The following is a 20,488-nucleotide window of genomic DNA, read 5'->3' as shown; positions in this document are numbered from 1 at the left end:
GCCCAGGGTATTCTGCAGAACAGGCCCACTATCTGTGTAATTACAGTCACCAACAAACTTATCCTGAGATCCGCCTTTCTAACAACATGACACATTTTGAAGGCTGTAATAAGAAACCATGGTGCTTTGTTTAAGCTCCTCAAGCTCTTTTTAATCTAAATTAACTTTCATCTGTTGTGATCAAACTGTATATTCTCCACTCAGCACATTAGTGGCATATTTACAACTAGACCCATGGAGAGGGTGTTCACTTAGGGTGTTACACTGTTAACATATTGTTTTATGAAGCCATTATAACGGCATTTTGCTGCACCCTCGTAATCATCTGCTGTGAGAGTCTTCTTTATTTTGTTATTCTTGATTTGTGTCTTTTGTTTTTATTCATTGCACATTTTGTTATAAAATGTGAAAACTGTTTTGAGGGGGGAAATGGATTTCCAAAATACACTCACAAAACTTGGCACAAAACTTTAGGAAAGTGACATTCTTGAGATAATCATATCTCAAGTGAAATTTGTAGAGTGAAATGAAAGTGTTTTTCATCCTTACTCTAGCGTGTCTCCCTTCTTCCATTTACTGTGAAAAAATGAACTAAAATTCAAACAAAATCTGAAAACACTCAGTACTGACAGTATTTTGTGTCAATGCTGACACACCAAAACTGTATTACTCTGGTATGTATTGCAGTGTCCTGTTTTAATATTATATTTGGTGCTATTTTCTTATATTTGAAATTGGTAAATGAAAAACTGATGGTGTTGGATCATTCGGAGACTGATTTCCTGATGCCAGTGTGAGTAAAGAATAACAATCTTAGTTTTCAATCGTTTATCATTTGTACCTTTTTCAACTTGTTTGCAAGAGAGTAAGAAACCAATAAGTGCTTATTCTGTTTTAAAACGTATAAAGAAATACCAAATGAAGACAGTATAAAGAAAAGTTAGAAAGTCATCCTCCCTGAAATGACTTGAAAACACAACTAAAAATTCAAATGGCACCATAACAAGCAATAATGACTCTTAGGAACAAAATACTTCCAAGACGCAGACTCGGTTTCTGCATGACAAGCCACGAAGGAAATAGTAAACTATATTTATTGGCATGTTTCAATTCAGTTATTTACAAGACAAAACATTTTACATCTGTAACAGTTCAGAGACAATTTTTCACACAAGTGTTCAAACACAACAAGCCATCAAAGCTTATGCTCAGCTGTGTACAACATAATCAAGACTGATTACTGTCATAAAGTCTGAATGAATGCTGCATGCTGTCTGGAGTTGTTTAAGTTAAATGATTTTAATATATCTGTATCGGGAGTATGATGCAGGAGATACTGACCAGAAAAACGTAAATGCATTTTAGTTTATTCAACATAAATCACACACAGATACAGTGCTGCTGAAGTTTTTATCATCAAGAGAGTAGAACATGAAAAACAGAGGAAGGAACAAAAAAAAAAAAAGAGACATTACATTTCATATTGGACTGCTATAAGTATTTGTCCACTAGATGGCGACACACGAAAACGAAAGTGCTCAAATTTTCATCCTTAAAAAGGCCCGAAGCAGACGAGATGTAAACAAAAACTAGCGGTATTTTTGCAAGGGGCCACAGAATTTTTCAAAGAGCAAGGATTTCAGATTTCGTTTCTTTGCGAATTTCAACAGGGTAGAAGGTTTATAGGGTTCCAACACACTTCCATGGCACTTTTCAGATTTCCCTGTCCTTCCTTAAAGTATGAAATGGATACAACAGAACAAATGGGGGTGGGGGGAACGAAATACTTTCTTATGCATGGTTTGCTTTTATGTTCATAACTTGGAAAATGTTTAAATACAATTCCACTTTTCGAATCCTTCATTATGCTTTTTTAAGACATGAAAAGTAACTTCTAACGTAATTTAGGTTCCTTCCACTGTAAGAAGGATTCCTGTTTAAGAAAATACACATAAAAGGCTATTCATACAACCAGAAGCTGTGATGGGGTTCATCTCCTGGCTCCATCTCCTGTTGGAGATGGAGCCAGATTAACTGTGAAATGTTTTCTGCTCTAATAGAAGACAACTGAAAGCACATCTGGTATGTCTGTCATGGCCTTATGGAGGCACGCTCCCTCACACCTCGTTCTGTTGGGTGAGCTCTCCTGAGACGCTGTTGAACTCGGTGGACCGGGTGCTCATGCCCAGGTACTGCTTCAGGAACTCGCTGACGCGTTTCTGGTTGTTCCACTTGCGGGCCGACTTCCGAACCCCGATGAAGCCCCCGTACCTCTTCTGGTACGACCTTCCCGGAGAGACCAACTTCCGGTAGCCGTGCCTCCCTTTGACGAAGCCGCCGAACCTCTTGGCGATGCTCAGCTCCGGGTCGTCCTGCTGTCTCGCTGCCTCGGCGGCGTCCTCCTCTTCCTGCCCTGCCTCCTCCTCCTCATCGTACTCGTTGGCGAGCGACAGGGCGTCCTGGGAGCCGTAGAGGGAGCTCAGCTGGCTGCTCTGGCTGACCAGGCCCCTGTCGCTCAGGTCGAGTGCGCGGGTCACGTGGTTGAATCTCTGCAAAGAAATGGGGAGGAGCAGACCCCCATCCATTTGCTCCTCTTCCTCAGGAAGTAGGACATCAGCTTCCTCTTGAGATCTTCTTCTGACGGTGCCATCGGGGGAAGAAGAAGATAGCGCTTTACGGCAGATGTCCCAGGAGGAGGAAGGAGAGGCGCTGCTTTTGCATCCAATCAAACACACCTGTTGGAGATGGAGACAAGAGATCATCCTCTTACTTTTATGAGCCGAGTTAAGAGGAATAAGACGAATTAATCATTATAGGTTCATATAACAAGTCACTGCAAAGCAGCACTATATGATGAGCTGTTCTGTGAAGTGGAAGGAAAATGGTTTTCAAAATCGATTTCATACGAATAACTGAAAAGTAGGCCTTGATTTAACTGATTTTATGAAATCAGTTAAATCAAGGCGAATGGCCAATACTTATATGAGAAAACAATCTTATCCACCGACTTTTATCTGAAAATCAGCCTGTGTCCCTTTTTGCTCTGTAATGAGAGATGGCTGATTGACACAGCCCAGCCCACCAGGTCACAGCAGCAACATACCTGTCAAGTTTTCATACCCATCAAGTTTTCATACCTGTCAAGTTTTGGACTTGGCAATACGTACTACTGTCAAAGTGGTACTAAGGTAAGGGATATACTGCTGTAAGAGCAGGGAGGTGGAGCACTTAACGTGAGAGCAGGGGCAGCACAATACGGGATATTTATAGGAAAATAATAATACGGGAGCACAGAGGGAGAGGGGGGTAAAAAAAATTATAGTTTCTTGGCCAAAACGGGAGACTTGACCGGTATAATCAGTAAGTGTGCCGTTAATTATAGTCACCCCTCTGTTGCCAACTTAGCTACTTTCTGGCTATATTTAGAAACTTTTCAGATGAAAAAAAATCAGTATTGGCAAAAATCGTAATCGGCAGTTTAGGCTTTTTAAAGATTGGTTATCGGGCAGAAAATTGCAATCGGTGAGCTCCTACAAAAAAAGTTAAAGTTAAATTGATAATTTTTTAAAAAATATAATCAATGCCAAAAAATAATAGTTAATCTACTCAAGTTTTCACAGCAGCTTTGCAGGCACACAGAGACGTAGCCTTCAGAGATCAGCTCCCATGAACATCCATGGATCAGCACTAAAACAGTGATCTACTGCTGGAAGTTTAAAACTCCTCTAACATGGCAAGCATGTCTGGAGAAAAGATTTTTAAAAACGTTTTTGGAGAAACATAGACCAAAGTAAAAACACTGTGGAGAAATTTTATTCTTCTGAGGGATGTAAACGGGGAACAACCTGTCCTGTCGTTTTTTTAGTTAATCTTAAAAGACGACACCAAAAATTGAACAGAGCTTCTGCTATGAACCAGATCCATGTTTACACTATATAAAAAAAGTAAAATTAACTTCACAGCCGAATCCAAGCTAAATTTCTTGTCTACGGTTATTATGATGTACATGAACATAACACTTTCAAATTAAATAATTATTTCTAAATGAATGGTAATTTACCTACTTTTATTGTCCTAGTTAAGGCAATGAAAGCGTTGTCCTGCTGTAACGGGCCACAAATGATCCCGTGATCCCGGCGTCAAACACTAACAGAACAGAGTTTAACAGTCAAAATTTAAACGTCTTCTGGTGTGCCACCTACAAAAACTCTTCTGAGACGCAGACATGTCTTTATCCAGACAGAAACCACCAGCAGGCACAGAGGGAAGAAACACACATCTGTCCCCGGGAATCAATTAGCTTCAACAAATTAAAACTCAAATGCCAAAAGGATAATTCGTTGAGTCAGGCTGGGAGTGCATAATAAATACGAGATGCTGGGGTGAAGAGTTTCAAGTTGGAAGGGAACACTAAGTTTCGCACGAGTTCATTCATGTTAAGTGGCGTTCAATTCTCTACAAGTAAAATGTCTGCAACCACCATTATGTTGAAAGATGCTTCTTGGACTTTGAACAGAGCTTTCAGAATGATAACACCCAGTGACTGAGACTGTGCGTGTGTGTGCGTGCGTGCGTGTGTGTGTGCGTGCGTGCGTGTCTTACCACAGTGTTGAAACTGAGCTGTTTAGGCAGGATTTTGCTGCAGGACAGGCAGTCAGTCAGGCAGTCACTCCGTCCTGGATCGCACAGACAGAGAAGCAGCAGAGCCACTACGGTCCTCATGGTCTCACCGTCTGCTGCGTGACACAGGGCAGAAAGGAAGCACAAGGTCAGTGTCATCATTTATCCACGAGGACGAATTAAGGAAAAAACAAAAGGAGGTGTAAATTAATGCCCCCCCCCCCCAAAAAATATTTATTTAATTTAGAGGTTAATTGCATACATTTTCTAAAAAAAAATTTAAAAAAACATGGAAATTTCTGATTTTGAAAAGTGGAAAATTTGCAAGAAAAACGCTGACATTTTCAGATTAATCTTAAAAATATTTGAGAAAAAATTTGGAAATTTCAGAGTTTCTAAAGTGGAAAATTTACAACAAAAAACCCTAAAATTTTTAGACTAATTTCAGAAATCTTCTAGAAAAAAATGCAAAAATTCCTGAGTGGAAAATTTTCTTGGAAAAAAAAAAGGAAAATGCAGAAATTTTGAGCTTAATCTTAGACATTTTCTGGGGGGAAAAAAGAGAATATTTAAAAAGTTGAAAATGTTTTACTTTTGCAAAATTTCCACTTTTGAAAGTCAGAAAAGTTGTTTATACATTTCTTTTAGATTAACATCAAAATTTTGGATTTTTTTTTCTAGCAAATTTTCAAGTTTTAAAACTCAGAAATCTGTACTGTCACAATAAATTAAAAGGAACACAGCACATAATCACAAAGTGAACCTAAAAAAACCCCGGTATTGTTACATTTTTTGCAAAATAAAATCTGAAAAATGAGCATAACGTACACAAATATTCCTAAATAAAATGCAGTGCAACCATCTGCCTTCAGAAATCATCTTAAAAGTGATACTGGTCAACATATATAAATATATGTTCATTGTGACATTTGTGTGTGTAATATTTCTAATGCAAAGGACTGGAGCATAATAATTGTTGGCTAAGATATTTCTAAGTCTTATGAACTTGCATATTACATACTAAAGTAATTTTTGACCTGTAGGCCAACCTAATGGCAGCTTTACACTTGGACACAAATGACACTCATCAAAATGCATTTTACGAGTTATAACGGTCCAGTCAAAGCACAGCTCCAAATACATTTGAGAATATATGGCAAGACTTGAAAAATTACTGTAAACAAAATTTCAGACAAGCCCAAAAGGTCTTGTTAATGTAAATGGAAACTTCTCATAGTTTTTGAAATTTGAGAAGTTGATTTATTTTTTTTGGTAATTTGTAAACATTAAAAAAAACAACAACATGACTCAATTTCCTTCTGTTGTTAATCTCATTTATGCTTTTTAATTAAAACCCCATCCTAACTATATGAGCACTATGAGGGAAATTAGGACACAATACAAGCCACCGGAAGACGACATTTCCCGTATTGTCACCAAAACAGTGGGATATTTTAACATTAATTTAGTTCAATAATAGAAGAAAAAGTAATCTTGGAAGAAGGTAACATAAGTTGGATAACAGAACGGAAATGCAGGTACAGTTTTTTTCAGAAACATCCTCAACTCCGTTCCACCTGAAACATTTCAGATGATAGTTTCTTCTCTCTCCTGGTTTTGTCCTTAAAACCTCAGGGGTCATTTTAAAGAAACCTAATCTGGTTTCACAACTGATCACTACTCAATAATTGTGACTAGATATCTAACCCAACATTTCTGGCAAAGATAATTAAAACAGCAATTTGTCAACAGGCTTAATTTTTTTGTTTTATTTGAAAAAAAAAATGAAAAAAATAATAATTTTTAGGTGTTGATGGGTAACAGTTATCAATGACATACATTTTAAAATGAATGCATAAAAACACTTCTTGGTCTTGGTTTCACTGGTATAGTTTACCATGCCATCCTGATTGACATTTTGGAAAGGATTGTCTGTTACTGTGCTAAACTGCGTCAGATCTTATTTGACAAACCGGAGGTACTTTGTGTCACTTGGTCATTATAAATCAAAGCAAACAAAGATCAGACGTGGTGTACCACAAGGCTCCATTCTCAGGCTTCAATTTATTGGACCACTAGCTCAGGTTCTGGAGCATTACAACACCTCTAAAATGTTCAAGGATGCTGCTAGCCATTTGGGTCTCCTAAGCATTTATTCAAAGCGGCATATTGCTGCTTCAGTAGTGAACAACTGCATGTAAATCGATGCTATCTACAACAGTAAAATAATTTTGATGCTAAATTTTTGATTTGGTTGTATTTCGGAGAGAGTTTCCACCATTAGTTGGACTCTTTTAAACCCAAAAGTCAAATGTTACATCATACTGGTGTGACAATGCTAGTGTCTCTTGTGCTTGTCACCAGCAGTGAAAGTGCGGGATGCTTTTATAATCGAATTAGACATAATAGCATGCTCTGCTGCTCAGTGGAAACAAGCCAAAAGTGTCCCATTTAGTCACTAAGACCACCACTTTACTGCATTTATTTAGTTTTTTTATGTTGCTTTTCAGAGAAGAAGGGGAAACAAACGATGGCAGAAGAAGAACTCAGATTGAGGGACAGAAGATGAGACGATGAGCACAGCGACTAGAAGGAGACGCCATGAGAAAAAGGCTGACCTTTTTCTCGTAGCATCCCCCGTCTGGCGAGTCTGACGTCAGAAACACAAGCAGAGTTTTCGTCTCATTAAACAAACTCGTTAACTCCTTTAATTGATGCCTCAATTAATGCCTCTGGCACCAAACTGAGTCAATGTTTCTTGCTGACAAACACACTCAACTCGCACCCGCAAAGCGCAGGAAACACCCACGCACAGTGTTCATATATTTAGCACAACAAATGTAAACATCGACTTGAGAATTTCTCCCCCCGACCACAGGACACCGAAACACAGAGGGGACACTCTGTAAAAAAAGGGACGGCTGAAAGTAAATTTGTCCTCTGTCAAATATGTCGACAATGTCTAAAGAAGTTAACAAAGACTAATTAAAAAAAAAAAAAAAGACAAAAGTTTTAATTAAAAAAGTTCATTCCTGATCCTGACTTGCTCACACTGACGTAACGCCGCTAAATTAATTAATGTTAATGCAAGAGACTTACATTTCTGCAGTCTGATAACGACAAGGTGTTTGACAGGGAAGGACAAAGAAAGGTCGAACTGATATGTGGAGAAATGAAGAGGCGGGAGGTAATTGACACGAGGCGTCGAATACAGGCAAACAGCCTGGGGGGTGTGAACTCTGGGAGGGACAACACATCTCCTCCTGTATCCGTCTCGTAAGGACCGAGTCACCTGTTAAAACCGAGAGTCACCTCTGTGCTTTTGTAGTTTTATATTTAAAAACGCGTCTGGATTTCCGTATGCAGTTGTTTTTGTGTTTGGATGGACAAGGATGTGAAAAATAAGATGGATTTTATCCGAGACAGAAGATTTTATCAAGTCAAAGAACAGCAGACTTGTTAAGTGGAAGGAAAACGACACGTCTTTGCAGAACAGCTCAGTAAGATTGGACGGAAAAATGGAAAGGTGAAAAGTGAGGTCGTGTCCATCTAGAGGTTTAAGTTTCTATCCAAGCTCACACACGTTAGATGGAGAAGTTGTGCGAACGTCAGTTTTCAAGTGCGATAACGCCAAATTAACTATTAATCTGATAAGTGAGTACAGATACATATATAAATATTGATATCGATTATTTTTCTTATTTAAGTTTGATATATCATCAAACCTTCGACCATTATGTGTTTTTGTGGTTTTTCTTTTAATTACTTGGTTAAAACCTAAGATGGAACCTGGATAAAGTGTATATTTGTCCACAAAAATATACTTTGATAACCTATTAACGTGATACATAGAAATAACAGAAAAAACAAAACATAGTTGCGTGCGTTTTTACAAATCATATCAAAATCTTTTTTGAGGGAGGGCTGGGAAACTACGATGTAAAAATAAAGCATCTGCTGAAAGTATCGATCTTACCAAGCTAGTATTGATATTTACTGATACCGACTTGATACTGATATTATCAAAAGTTTGGACCGATTCGCCCACCTCTGCTGCTTTGATTTAAACTGTTTCATTGCAACTCGTTTTTTATTACACACATTATAATTGCTACTTATGAGATTTGTGAAGACAACTGGTTGCTTTGAATTTTACTTTAAGTTTACGGAATGGATTTTTTAAAATTTCATTTCACTTCACAAGTTTGTCACATAAAATACAAATAAAACGTATGTAAGTCCATGCAAACAATAAGCCATCTCTGGGACACAGGTTTTTTTTTAATCTCCTTTCTTTTCATGAATAAGAAGTAATCATTGTCACCGCGATGCTGGTGATATACAGGAATGCATGTCATTCATGCCTCACTAGGTTGAGTTTTAAAGCAGGGCGGGATTCCACTAGAAACAACATAGCTGTCGTCTTCCTCTTCAGTCTGCGAAGTCCTCTCTTGTTAAGAGCAGACCTCTCAACAAATCTACAGAAGGGGTCAACTACTGAGGCCTATTAGGTTCTCATGAGAGCCCTTGAAACTCAATTATTCTGCTTTCAATTTGCTAATTAGCCACTCAATAAACAAGGTAATTAAGTCCTTGCTGTGAGGCCTGCACAGAGTCAGCATTGGTGTTGAGCTCACAGAGTAATGAATAATAATTTTTTTTAAAACAGCCTGGAAGAACTTCCACGATTCTTTTACTCGTATTCGGCCAATATAAAGTGTCATGTGGAAGGAAAATAAAATGTGGTTTGTGGGTGGGCGATTGAGACTTATTTCATCGCAATATTTTGTGGCACTATTGCGATAACAATAAAGATTATGATTTAAAAAAAGCACATACATTTTTTTAGGTAATAAATAGTTTTGCATTTCTTTTCAAAGAATTTAATACCTGAAAAAGACTTGAAACTGGACAGAGGTTGACCGACAGCGGGACAAAAGGTGGCTCTACAAGAGGAACGGATGATAACGTTTAGCCTCTGCTCTGTCCCATTTAAATCTAATATAATTTTCCTTTCATTTCAAAATGCGTCACATTTTGAGAAAATATGAGAAAGTTCAAGGTGTTTAAATAATTTTGGAAATGACTGCATTGCCATAGATGCTTTTAAATACATAACCAAGGTATTTTACTTTGGGACATAAAGTGCAAAAAAAAAAAAAAATGTAGTCCCTGCTAAAGCTGCTGAAGCAGCTAAAAAACAAGCTGCTCCTGTCAAACCTGAATAAGTACAGTTAACGTTAAAGAAGTGCTGCTCCGGCTTCCTCTCCGCTCACTTGATCCAAACAGACACAAATACACACAAAGCACGAGCCTCACAAATTCTCCCAGTGTCTCACGCTGATTTATCAACAGTTTCCACCATTTTTCCCCTCCATTATTGCCAATTTCTCATCAAGAACTGGGAAACATAAAATAAATTACTCCCAGCCCAGAGCGCGACTTAAAGCCGGATTATTCACGCCCGGCCGAGCAGAGAAACGTCGTGTATCTGTTCTGAGAAGTGTGTGTTTTTTTTCTTGGCACTTTACGGCAGGACTGCAGTTTATCATATGACTTGTATAAGAACCACAACACTTAACGTCTCTCTGCTCGACTGAAGCTTAACTAATTTTTGCCCATGCAGCCAAACCCGAGTCTCTGAGTGATTTACTGTGATCGATCGCAGAGTCTGCAGACAGGTGACAACAAAACACACAACAGAGATATCAGCAAATTTTACATCTAGGAACGCAGACTGAAAGTCAGCAGATAAGTTTCTAATCTGACAATTAACTTAGTTTAAAGGGGCAGTATTATGTAAAATTGACTTTTTTTTTTAAACTTTACATCATGTTGTAATGTTTTTCCCTCAACAAAAACACATCTGGAGTGTTGCTTTGCTTTCTCAAGAAATCCTTTAATCTCCCATGGCAACCATTCAGCTGTGCATAACACCTGGGTGGACTTAGCTCCGCCTTTGAGACGCAGCTCCTCCTCTGAGCTGTAGTTTCCAAGCTTCCGCCTCACAGAGCGGCCCAGGCCGGAAGCAATTAGCAAACACCTGTTGGAATGGCGCACCTTCTCAGTGAAACGCTGGTAGAAACATTATTAAAGGGTTAATAGAGGAGCCATGTTGTGATGACTTCCTGAAGGCAGAACTTCAGAAATATCAGGAGTTTCTTAAAGAGACAGAGCCTCAATTTCAAGGTGTTAAATTACAAAGTCAAATTTCTTTTAAGTCGTACTTGATATACGTAGGATATCAAGTACGATATTCTATGTACTTTCAGTACGACTGAAAGTAGCGTAGTAACTTGATTGTGGTAGAAAACGGCACTACATAGCATAGAAAACGCATAATACTGCCCCTTTAAAATTAACTCTTTTTGGTTTGCAAAGTGGAAATAACATGTTGAAAAAAGAAAAACATCTGTTATTTAGCGGACTCCTGAAGTCTGTATTGTCACTTGATGAGTAACTCTGACAGGCCTTCTGCTGGCAGCCGTCTGTTAGAAAAAATCACTTTGAGCGACAGCTCCTCTCCTGCCCCCTCAAAGTACATGCAGCTCTTTGTTGTGAAATTGATGTCTACCTGGTAAAATCACATACAGCTCGTTCACTTGACACATTTCATGAATAGGGATCTGTTCTGTCAGCCACGAAAGGGGGAGATCTATGTGAAGATTTTCTGCAAACATATTCCTCGGGTTCCCCCAGGACAAAAAGACCAACCAAAGTCCCTTACTGCAAATCCAGAATGTATCTTCTTTTGTGCAACTTTTTGCTCTCCATCTGTGTTTTTGTCCCAAAAATAACAAACATAATGAACACATTTGAGTTAAATGTGCTTTTTATGTAAATAATTGAGAAAAAAAATGAACAGAAATTAAAACACAACTATCTAAAATAGTCATTAAGTTCCTCATTGACATAATTTTGGTTTTCTAATAATTCATTTGAACTGTTCTTTTTTCATTCAGCAAATGGCTTTTGTTTTGTACAAGCTACAGCTGGTTCTCATAATCCACTAAACTTTGATGTTAGTTTTGTTTTTGGACTTATCCTTAAGGATTTATGTTTGTTTTTCCTCTGTTTTCCTTCTCTTAGTGCTCATTTAGAGATGTTCTGATTTGATACTCTTTGTTTTTGCCGGCAGTCCATCAGTTAATGCTCCTTAACTTTTGTTCATTCATTTCTAGATTTTCCTGTCAAATGTCTGGTGGCATCCTGAAATGTTGTTTATGATGACAGAATATTTCCTAACCTTCCTAAAGTAATAACCTAGGTCACTTTTTTTTTTGAGATTGTGTAACTTTGTGGAGCATTTTATTATTATCCAAGCAGAATGTTATAATTTGGGCACAAAGCAGTAGAAAGACAACAATAGTCTCATCTTGAGGAGACTATTGAGAGGAAAATAAAACCTTGGAGGTTTAGAAGGAAACATGAAAGAAACAGAGAGCATAGAGGCACATGAGGAGGATTATTCAGTTAAACATATAGATAATAACAGGATCTGGAATGGAACAGCCTGATTCAATGAGTATTCAGATGGTGGTGAGATGCTTACCAGTACCAGGTGAGACCAGCTAGAATGAATTTACTGCAGCCAACAAACCAGAGGAGAAACAAAACGAACAACCGAAACCATACGGTGGATGGGAATGTGGGTCTCAAAAGAAAGTAGAAAAAAAACTTTCACAAAACAGCCAAATAGAGAAATAACAAAAAAGGAAATAGGAGCTAAGTCTAAAACAAAGTCCTGTTAGTTCAGGAGTTCAGGAGTGAGACCCAAAGGTTGCCAGAGAGTCACCCAAGACTATTGGGCTGTTGACCCAGATGTTGGTCGGACCAACTGGACAATCAGATGGATGGCCAGGACCGTTGGCGTAGGAAGCGGGGGGACGGGGGGACATGTCCCCCCCAATATTGGAGACAGTCACATTCATCCCCCCCAATAATTTCACTGCAGTCGCGAAGAATTTTAAAATCTTCCACTCGCGTGTTTTTATTTGAAGGCGCATAACAGCGCCTTCAGCAGAGCGCTTCCTCCCTCTCCCCCCTCTGAACGGCTCATAGTAAAAGCAGCAGCAGACAGAGTCAGAGAAACTAAGTTTGAATGAGGTAAACTGTCTGTCAGGAATGTTGCCATGAATATCGCTCGTTTATAACATCTTGTTGTCAGTTTACTTTCATATATAGAACTAAATCTTTTTTGGTAAGCCGTTTTGATTCTGGAATAGTCACATGTCCAAAATTTTGCTGCTAACTTTGTTCGAAAGTTAGCTAGTCTAGTCCCAATTATTTAGAATGAGACTGAAACAGCAGTGAAATGAGCCTTTTTATTATTTAAAGTGAGCAACACCTGATCATACTCGACCACTTAACATGTATTTATATTATATTATATTATATTATATTATATTATATTATATTATATTATATTATATTGATTTTGATATTTAGGAGAACAGCACTGCTAGAATGCTGTTGAAGAAAGGTGAAAAAGCTCTGGTGAGGTCTTCATTTAGTTTATTGAAATATGTTTTAACTGTTTTTAATTTTTAAATAAACTAAACTATGTTATTATGAAATGAGCAGGTCAGGGAAGACATAGGAGAGCCAGATGGAGTTTCAGAGTGTGAAGATATATAAATTATATTAATTTCAATAAAACCAGAAAGGAGAACAGGTGAAGACTGATGTCAGGTTGATTTCTTTCAACGTTTCAATATTTTTTTCATTATTTACACACTATAAGGGTAATGGTTAGGAGACAATAAGAAAAGTGCTTGAGGAGAGGTTTAAAAATATGGAAAATTTTAGCTACACAGTAAATAGAGTTGAGATGTATAATAATGTATACATCTAAAAATGAAGTTGTTTAAATTCTCATTCTGTATAATAAAAACATGCTTTTTATATTTAATTCACATTCTGACACTGTACATTACTGTAGTGTCTGTTGTAAATCCATGAATCCATGCAGGAACATCAGACTGCAGAGAGTCAGAGGGAGGCAGAGACAAAAACACATATCCATAGATATTTTAGTTAAATGTTTGCGGCTGAAAATTACAGGAGAATAAAAACATTTCGATTTTTTGCCTCAGTGTTTTTTATGGCTCATGTTTGGTAAGTTACTGAATGCAGAGCTGGAAAGTGAGACTGAGTTAAGTGAGGAGCTAAGGTGTCTGTTAGACGTGAAAAGTATAGGTTTTATTTATTTTGTAGATCAAACTGTTGCACTGATGTAGAGAGTTGTTCAAGAAGAACAAAACTTGTTTTTTAGATTATTTAAATTATTGAGGAAACAGCATTTTAGTTACAATAAAAAGAGATATCTAAAAGAAGCATACATTGAAAAATAAGTCATTTACTTGTATAAAAAAGATTACTCAGTAAAGTTATTTTTGAACATAATTGTAATTATAAATGGTTTTCTGTTGGTTTTTTCAATTTTAAAATTTTCAGATATTTTAATTAGTAGCCTTGATTGATGAGTAGTTACATTATTAAAAGCATTTTGGTTCTGCCGAAGTCAGTTCAATCACTATAAGATTCATAACCATATCATCAATAATGATATGTTTTGTTTTTGTTTTTTTTGTAAAATGACAAAATAAAATTATTGAGGACAAATGCACACCTTTCCAAATTTCCTTTCCAGGAAAAATAAATAAATCAATGTAACTTTGACCTTTCATTTTACATTCATGCAATACTTGGAGTTGATCTGTCAGACAAAATCCCAACATTGAACTCTGAAATAATTGAAACTATATAGATACACTATAATTACATAGATAATATAACTAAACGCATCCTCTGGTTTGGTCTCCAGATTACCAACATTAGCCATGAACAAATAAGGGAGCCTGGAGAAAGATCTGCGACTTTCAGCTCAAACAACCTCCTGTGCCAAGGATCGGCTGCTTATTAATGTAAAATCACAGGGGACAAGAGGACCACAAAGAGCGGGCAGCAAACAGACATAAAGGAAGGAGCTGTGCAGTCGGTGCAGCACAAATAAATGTAGTTGGGCCCTGCTGCGTTGGGAACATTGTATCCATGGATTAACACCACACGTTCAAACCCAATTTAGCAGAACTGAGCCGACTCTATGGGGTGTGTCCCTTGGTTTTCTACTCTTTGCCCTCTTTTCGTTTTCCCCATAAAGCTTGTGGGTGAAAATGTTTAGAGGGGGATAGGGAAGTATATTCATAAAGCTAATGGGGTGTGGCTTGGAGCCAACGAAGATACTAAAAAGAGGAGAAGGATTAACAGAGATTTTTTAAGGGGCATGAGATACATGAGGAATGGTGTTGAGGCTAAGTGTTCCAGACACGGTAAAGGACATATTTCTTAATCTCTCTATAAATAAATGTAAATCTTAAAGCAATATTGCCTTAAAATGTGAGAAAAGAGGCACATTTCTGCTTCTCCTATTGGGCTAAAATGATCTAACTTCCTTGTAAATATGCGAGGGAAACTGGAACGTCTTTGTTTCTCTCAAGGTGAAGTGAAAATTGAAGCCCCGGGGTAAACACAGAAGCAATAATTTAATTATTCCCATCTTAAAGATTGCTATTGACAGAGGACGGATGACAGCATTCACATCTAGTTAATGACTTCCACACATACCTGCCGGGGGGGTGGAAACATCAAGAGTTACATCATAAGTTTGGTCAACTGGTACCATCTGCTACCTGTGTCAGGGCTGCCTCCAGAAAGCTTTGATAAACTTTGGGTTGTACATTAAAAAATCTAAAGGCCATATCATGATGTTTGCTGTAATGTTTAATGTCTAGTTGGGTGGAAGAAACAGGAACACAGCAGACAGCTTAGGGAGAAAGTTCTTGGAACGTATTGTCTGGGTTTTTGTTAGAGACGATGGTTCAATCCATCTTCAAGAAATTTGATAGAGGATACCTACCAAGACACGACTCACCACATACCAGTAAATCCCATATTAATCAGAAACAAACAAAACCAAGGTAACCGTGTCGAAGCTGCAGATTCTCAACTCAAGTGGGGTAAGTCAGGACAATCTGGCTGTTTATGGAAACTTGAAAAGACCCATAAGAAGCCATTTTTCAAGCCATGTAGTGGATATAGCCAATACTTGAAAGAAGGTGCCCAGATGGTACACTAACAATAGATGTCTCCTCGAACACGCTATCCTCATGGTGGAACATGGTGGTGTTGGTAGCGCCATGCGGGGGTATGATTGTAGCTTAATGTTTGGCATGCTGGACAAAGTTGATTTAATAATAGATGGCACTAAACACAGATTAAACCACGGAGAACTAAGGGCTCTTACATGTGAAGTTGAACAGTCAACACCTTACACCTTTTTGTGTACCACCCTTTTCTACATAGTCTCCTTCATCCGCAACGATTTAGCAATTTCTTTCAAGCAACTGCTAGCCATGTGACTGGCCCTGTAGGTATTTTGTGAGGAATTGTACACATGTTTCTCATTTCTCACTGTGCCTGACAATAGAAGTAGTCTTGTTGAAGCAAAATATCAGCACTGCTGTCCGAGTGAAATGTGCCCACAAGCGTCCAATCACACAACACACCTCACCGAGCTCTGTGCAAAAATTGTTTGACCCACACCTGGTGTCAAGAAGGACCAGGTCTTCTTAAATACTGGAGGTTTGTAGCTGTAAAATGGAACAGTCAGAGTCCCTGCACTGCACATCGATCTCTTTCATTTAATCTTCCAAAAGGGAAGGGGAATAAATGCTTTGTATTCATCCGAGTTCCTCTTCAAGTCTTTGGAAAATGCACTGGAGCTTGGGTGTAAACACTGGTGAAGTTCATTATGTGGTGCAGAAAAGTTTCGTGTTATGGAGGTTTTTAGTTTGTCAACTAAGTTTAGTTGCAAAAACTTTTAATTGACTTTTATGAGTAGGGCGTATTGAGGTGTATCATCTGATGGTAAGAGGTCATGCCTTGTGACCACTCATGATGCAGACAAACTTCAAAGAGCTTTGCAAAACTGCATTTTCTGACTCATTTCTGGTGTCAGAGGTGAGATGTTTTGTCATGTTCCTGTTAAGACACAAAGATCTTAAGATATAGTGAAAGTATAGCAATAAATCAAGACTAAAAACCCACCTGTGTAGAGTTGCTTTTGGACCAAAACAAATGGAACATTGACCAACATATTTGATGTGTATTGACGATTTTAACGATGGCACTTGACAAAATGCTATGTCTGTTGCTAGTTTTCACTGTTGTTGATTGTAGGATGTGTTTATGATGTTTTTATGATGTCTTATTGTAAAACACTTTGAACTGGCTTGTTGTTGAAATGTGCAACATCAATAAATTTGATTGTTTGAACTTGATACAGCTACTTTAAATCTAGAAAAGGTTTGTTTAAAGTTGATCTCAACAGCTATTAAAAAAACATAAGAACAAAAAAAGAAAGAATTACAATATATTTAGGAGTGTGAGATTGCAGGGGTTGGTGCCCATCTCCAGCAGTCGCTGGACGGGAGGCGGGGTTCACCCTGGACACGTCACCTGTTCGCCAGAGGGCAAGATTCACGCACACACAAACTCGAACCTACAGGGAATTTTGAGCCACCAGTCAACCATATTTTGAGAATGTGGGAGAGAACAAGCTCCACATATAAAGACCACAGACCGCAAGGCAACGGTGCCTCCAATTGCTCCACTGTGCAGCTTGTGCATCTTATTTCCATCCATTTGATTTCCTCTCTGTCAGCCAAGCCCCTGAACTGTTCAGGCTCATTAACTACACAGGGGTCCACTGAAAACAATGAGCCAGATGTGCCAAATCATCTGTGATCAATAGTGTCTCCCCTGGAGCCCTTACAGGGCTTTGAACCTAATGGGTGAACAAATCCTGCTCCATTCCAAACACCTTTTAACATTACAGCGCACAAAGTTAAATGTTGACTCATATCACTTTTGGGCAACAATCCTTACACATTTTTTTATTTATTTATTTTTTTACCTAATAAGCAGTTTGGCCGGAAATCGTCATTCAAAAACGTAGAAGTCTTCAAGGCACATCCTAAAATAATTGCCTAAAGTGACCATGACAGCATTGTACCCTCATCAGCAGCCATGATCTCACCCAAACAACCTTTCATTATTGTGCTACTTGAGCCACAGTGCAAAAGCAAACAGCACCTTTTTCTGCGAACCCCCTCCCCCCATCCATCCAACCATCCAACCATCCATCCATCCATCCATCCGACCGTTCATGGAGGAAACTGCATCACTAAATCAGACCTTAACGACTATGACTAATCTCTGACCTTTTCGTCCTTCTTTGAGATACTTGTGTAAATCGTCACCGCCTTTCCACAAGAATCAGAAACAGGAATTCTTACCAAAAGGGACGATGACAGAGCTCAGGGTGTGTTATTTGCTTGATTAGAACCGACATGCTGATTTCATCATGCTGACTTTGTGATATGAGTTATTGTTTTAGCTCTCTCTGGGTCACTGAGGTTCACAGCAGAAAAGGATGAACTACACGAAGCTTGAGCTGGGTTTTTTTTGTGACAAATTTTAAATAAAAATTCTTAAATTCAACCATTTAGAATTTGAACTGTGTAGGAAAAGGAGTTAAATCCACATGTACAAGTACGTCCATTATCTGCACCGTCAAACCAGCTGGATCTTAAAAAACATAAACTGCATTTTATGCAACGAATCAAAGTTAATAACAGTCTCGCAATCAAATTTGCTGCCAGAACAAAAAATAATAAAAAATTAAAAAATTAAAAACTGTATAGTGGGGCTGGTTGCCTTGCAGAGGAAACAGAGGAAAATGAGATATTCCTCCTGACTCTGCTGCATCAAATACACCAAAGACCACATCTGGTCAATCAAGTTAACAATTATAAAGATTCCAAGATGACAAAAGATAGAGACAGAATGAAAAAAGAGGACAGGGCACCAGGAATAGCAGTCATTTTTCCACTGTCACCACATGCTTGCTCAGGAGGAGAGATTGCTGTAAAGTTAATGATCTGATGCAATCACCTTGGCTTCCTTAGATACATAACTTTCTACCGACTGGCTTAAACTCAATTTGCGTTGTTTGCGTAACAAAGATCAAACCAGATTTCATGTAAGAGGATTTTAATCTCTTCATGTAATTAAACTAGACCTGACTGAGCTGGTTGTATCGCTTTACATGTCTCAATATGAACAGGAATTGTTGTTTTGTAAAATTCCATGAGTTACAATTGTCATTAATTGGCTCATTACACATAAACCGAAAAGAACAGTGACAAAGCAATCACAAAATAATAATCATTTTTACTAATTTAGACAGGGAGAGGTAATAGTGTCTGCTGCACACACAGCTCCACCTATAAATCTAAGCTGTGTTTTTGTCGGTTCTGTATTAATTGATCCTTTCACTGATTCATAATCACATTTTGTCATTTTTGTTGTGCGTATTTTGTACCATTTAGTATTTGGGAACTAACTAGTTCAGATGCATAACAGTTTATTTTCATTTCCTTTTCCTATTTTTTTAGAAGTATTTTTATGACTTACTGAGATAGTCATAAAAGAGGCACAATTTAAATTTATTTTGCTTCTTTCCTTTGTTTTAGCCAGCAAACTCTCAGCATTACAACTTCTGATCAAAATAACTCCTGAGAGACATCACAGTTTTTGTCTGACAATATTTTATTTTGTCAGACAAAATAAAATGTTTTATTTTATTTTGTTTTACAAAATAAAATGTGGACTGAGTTAAAGTAACAGGAGTTTACTTTAACTCATCAGTTGTCAGGGTTGGTAGACAACCTGTGTGTGGTGAAGCACGATCAGCATCAAGCATCCCGTATCAGACGACATCATTTCCAGGCAACGAAAACTACATCAGCACCCATTTCAGTCAAGACGCCTTCCAGTGAAGGCACCGTTCCTGGAAACCAGTAAAACATCTAAAAATGACGTGGATTCCTTTTTAACTAGTAAATAAGAAACTCTTCACTTGAAGCCTCTTGTGTGTCAAAGCTGAAAACGATAAGACGTGTTTTGTAGTTTTTCATGAGCTTCCCAAAGAACCAAAGTGTCAAAAAAAAAGCTTCTTTAAAGATTTTGGATCAAAGGTCAAAGGTCAGACTACTCCTCCTCCTCCTCCCCTGAGGCTCCACTTACCTGTGTGAGATTGTGGAGGTCCTTTCAGATTCCTCAGCTTACGTTCCCGTGCCTCAGTCTCAGCGTGGTTTCTCTGGCTACATGGAGGATGGAGACAGCTGCTCTTATACAGTCCCACCCCTTCATCTTCCTCCTCCTCCCCTTCTCCCTCATTCCCCCTTTCTGAACTCCCCCCTTTTTCATGAGGGAGGGAGGACCGAGATGCAGCCTGGAAGGGTGGAGGTAAAGATGGAGGGGGTGTTGGTGGTGGTGGGGGGGAATGAGTGATGCAGGTGGGAGGGAGAGAGGGAGCGTGCAAGGAGGAGTGAAAGTCAGTATGATGACAAAATATTGAAGGATTGAGGAATGGAGGGAGGGAAAGATAAAAGTGCGAGAGCATGGGCGGGCGCAGAATGAGCGTGAAGGAAGACGGGTTTAAAAATAGGGATGCTTTAATTTTTTTTTTACCCCGTGATCCCCGATGGCAAAAAATAACAAAACATCACAAATATTGTTCACATCAAGAAAAACGCAAGTCAACTTGTCACTGTAAATGAATCGCAAAGTATTAAAAGTTTTTTATTACCAAAAGAAATTATTCTCATTAACGTAGTCAAAGCAGGGCTGTGGAACAAAAGTGTTTGCCCCTTTAGAGACTTCCTCTGTTTTTGCGTTTGGTGGCATGTCTTAGATCTTCAAACACATTTTAATATCAGACGAAAATAACACAAGTAGTTTT

General features: G+C 38.2%; 1 protein-coding gene across 2 annotated transcripts; it reads right to left on the bottom strand.

Annotated features, from left to right (window-relative positions):
• Positions 1–1,049: 1,049 nt before the first annotated feature.
• Positions 1,050–20,232, bottom strand: pnoca (prepronociceptin a). Of its 2 annotated transcripts, none has more exons than XM_008404834.3 (3): positions 19,771–20,232; positions 4,603–4,733; positions 1,050–2,735 (listed from the first exon to the last, which is right to left on the bottom strand). In XM_008404834.3, the coding sequence occupies exons 1-3, from the start codon at positions 20,147–20,149 to the stop codon at positions 2,118–2,120; spliced, it is 1,128 nt and encodes a 375-aa protein (XP_008403056.2). In that variant the 5' UTR covers positions 20,150–20,232; the 3' UTR covers positions 1,050–2,117. The 2 variants fall into 2 exon arrangements, with proteins under 2 accessions (XP_008403056.2, XP_008403055.2); XM_008404833.3 differs by having other exon boundaries at positions 4,603–4,736; positions 19,771–20,218.
• Positions 20,233–20,488: the final 256 nt, after the last annotated feature.

This window comes from Poecilia reticulata, chromosome 3 (genome assembly GCF_904066995.2).
Source record: "Poecilia reticulata chromosome 3, P_reticulata-male-v2, whole genome shotgun sequence".
Taxonomy (NCBI): domain Eukaryota; kingdom Metazoa; phylum Chordata; class Actinopteri; order Cyprinodontiformes; family Poeciliidae; genus Poecilia; species Poecilia reticulata.
This window is presented reverse-complemented; position numbering and strand designations above follow the sequence as displayed.

Coding starts and splice junctions, on each gene's coding strand:
- pnoca (XM_008404833.3), bottom strand. CDS start 20,149: ATGCTCTCGCACTTTTATCTTTCCCTCCCTCCATTCCTCAATCCTTCA. Junction 4,737..19,770: donor ACCTCCACAATCTCACACAG/GTAAGTGGAGCC, acceptor TGTGTCACGCAG/CAGACGGTGAGACCATGAGG. Junction 2,736..4,602: donor AGCTCAGTTTCAACACTGTG/GTAAGACACGCA, acceptor CATCTCCAACAG/GTGTGTTTGATTGGATGCAA.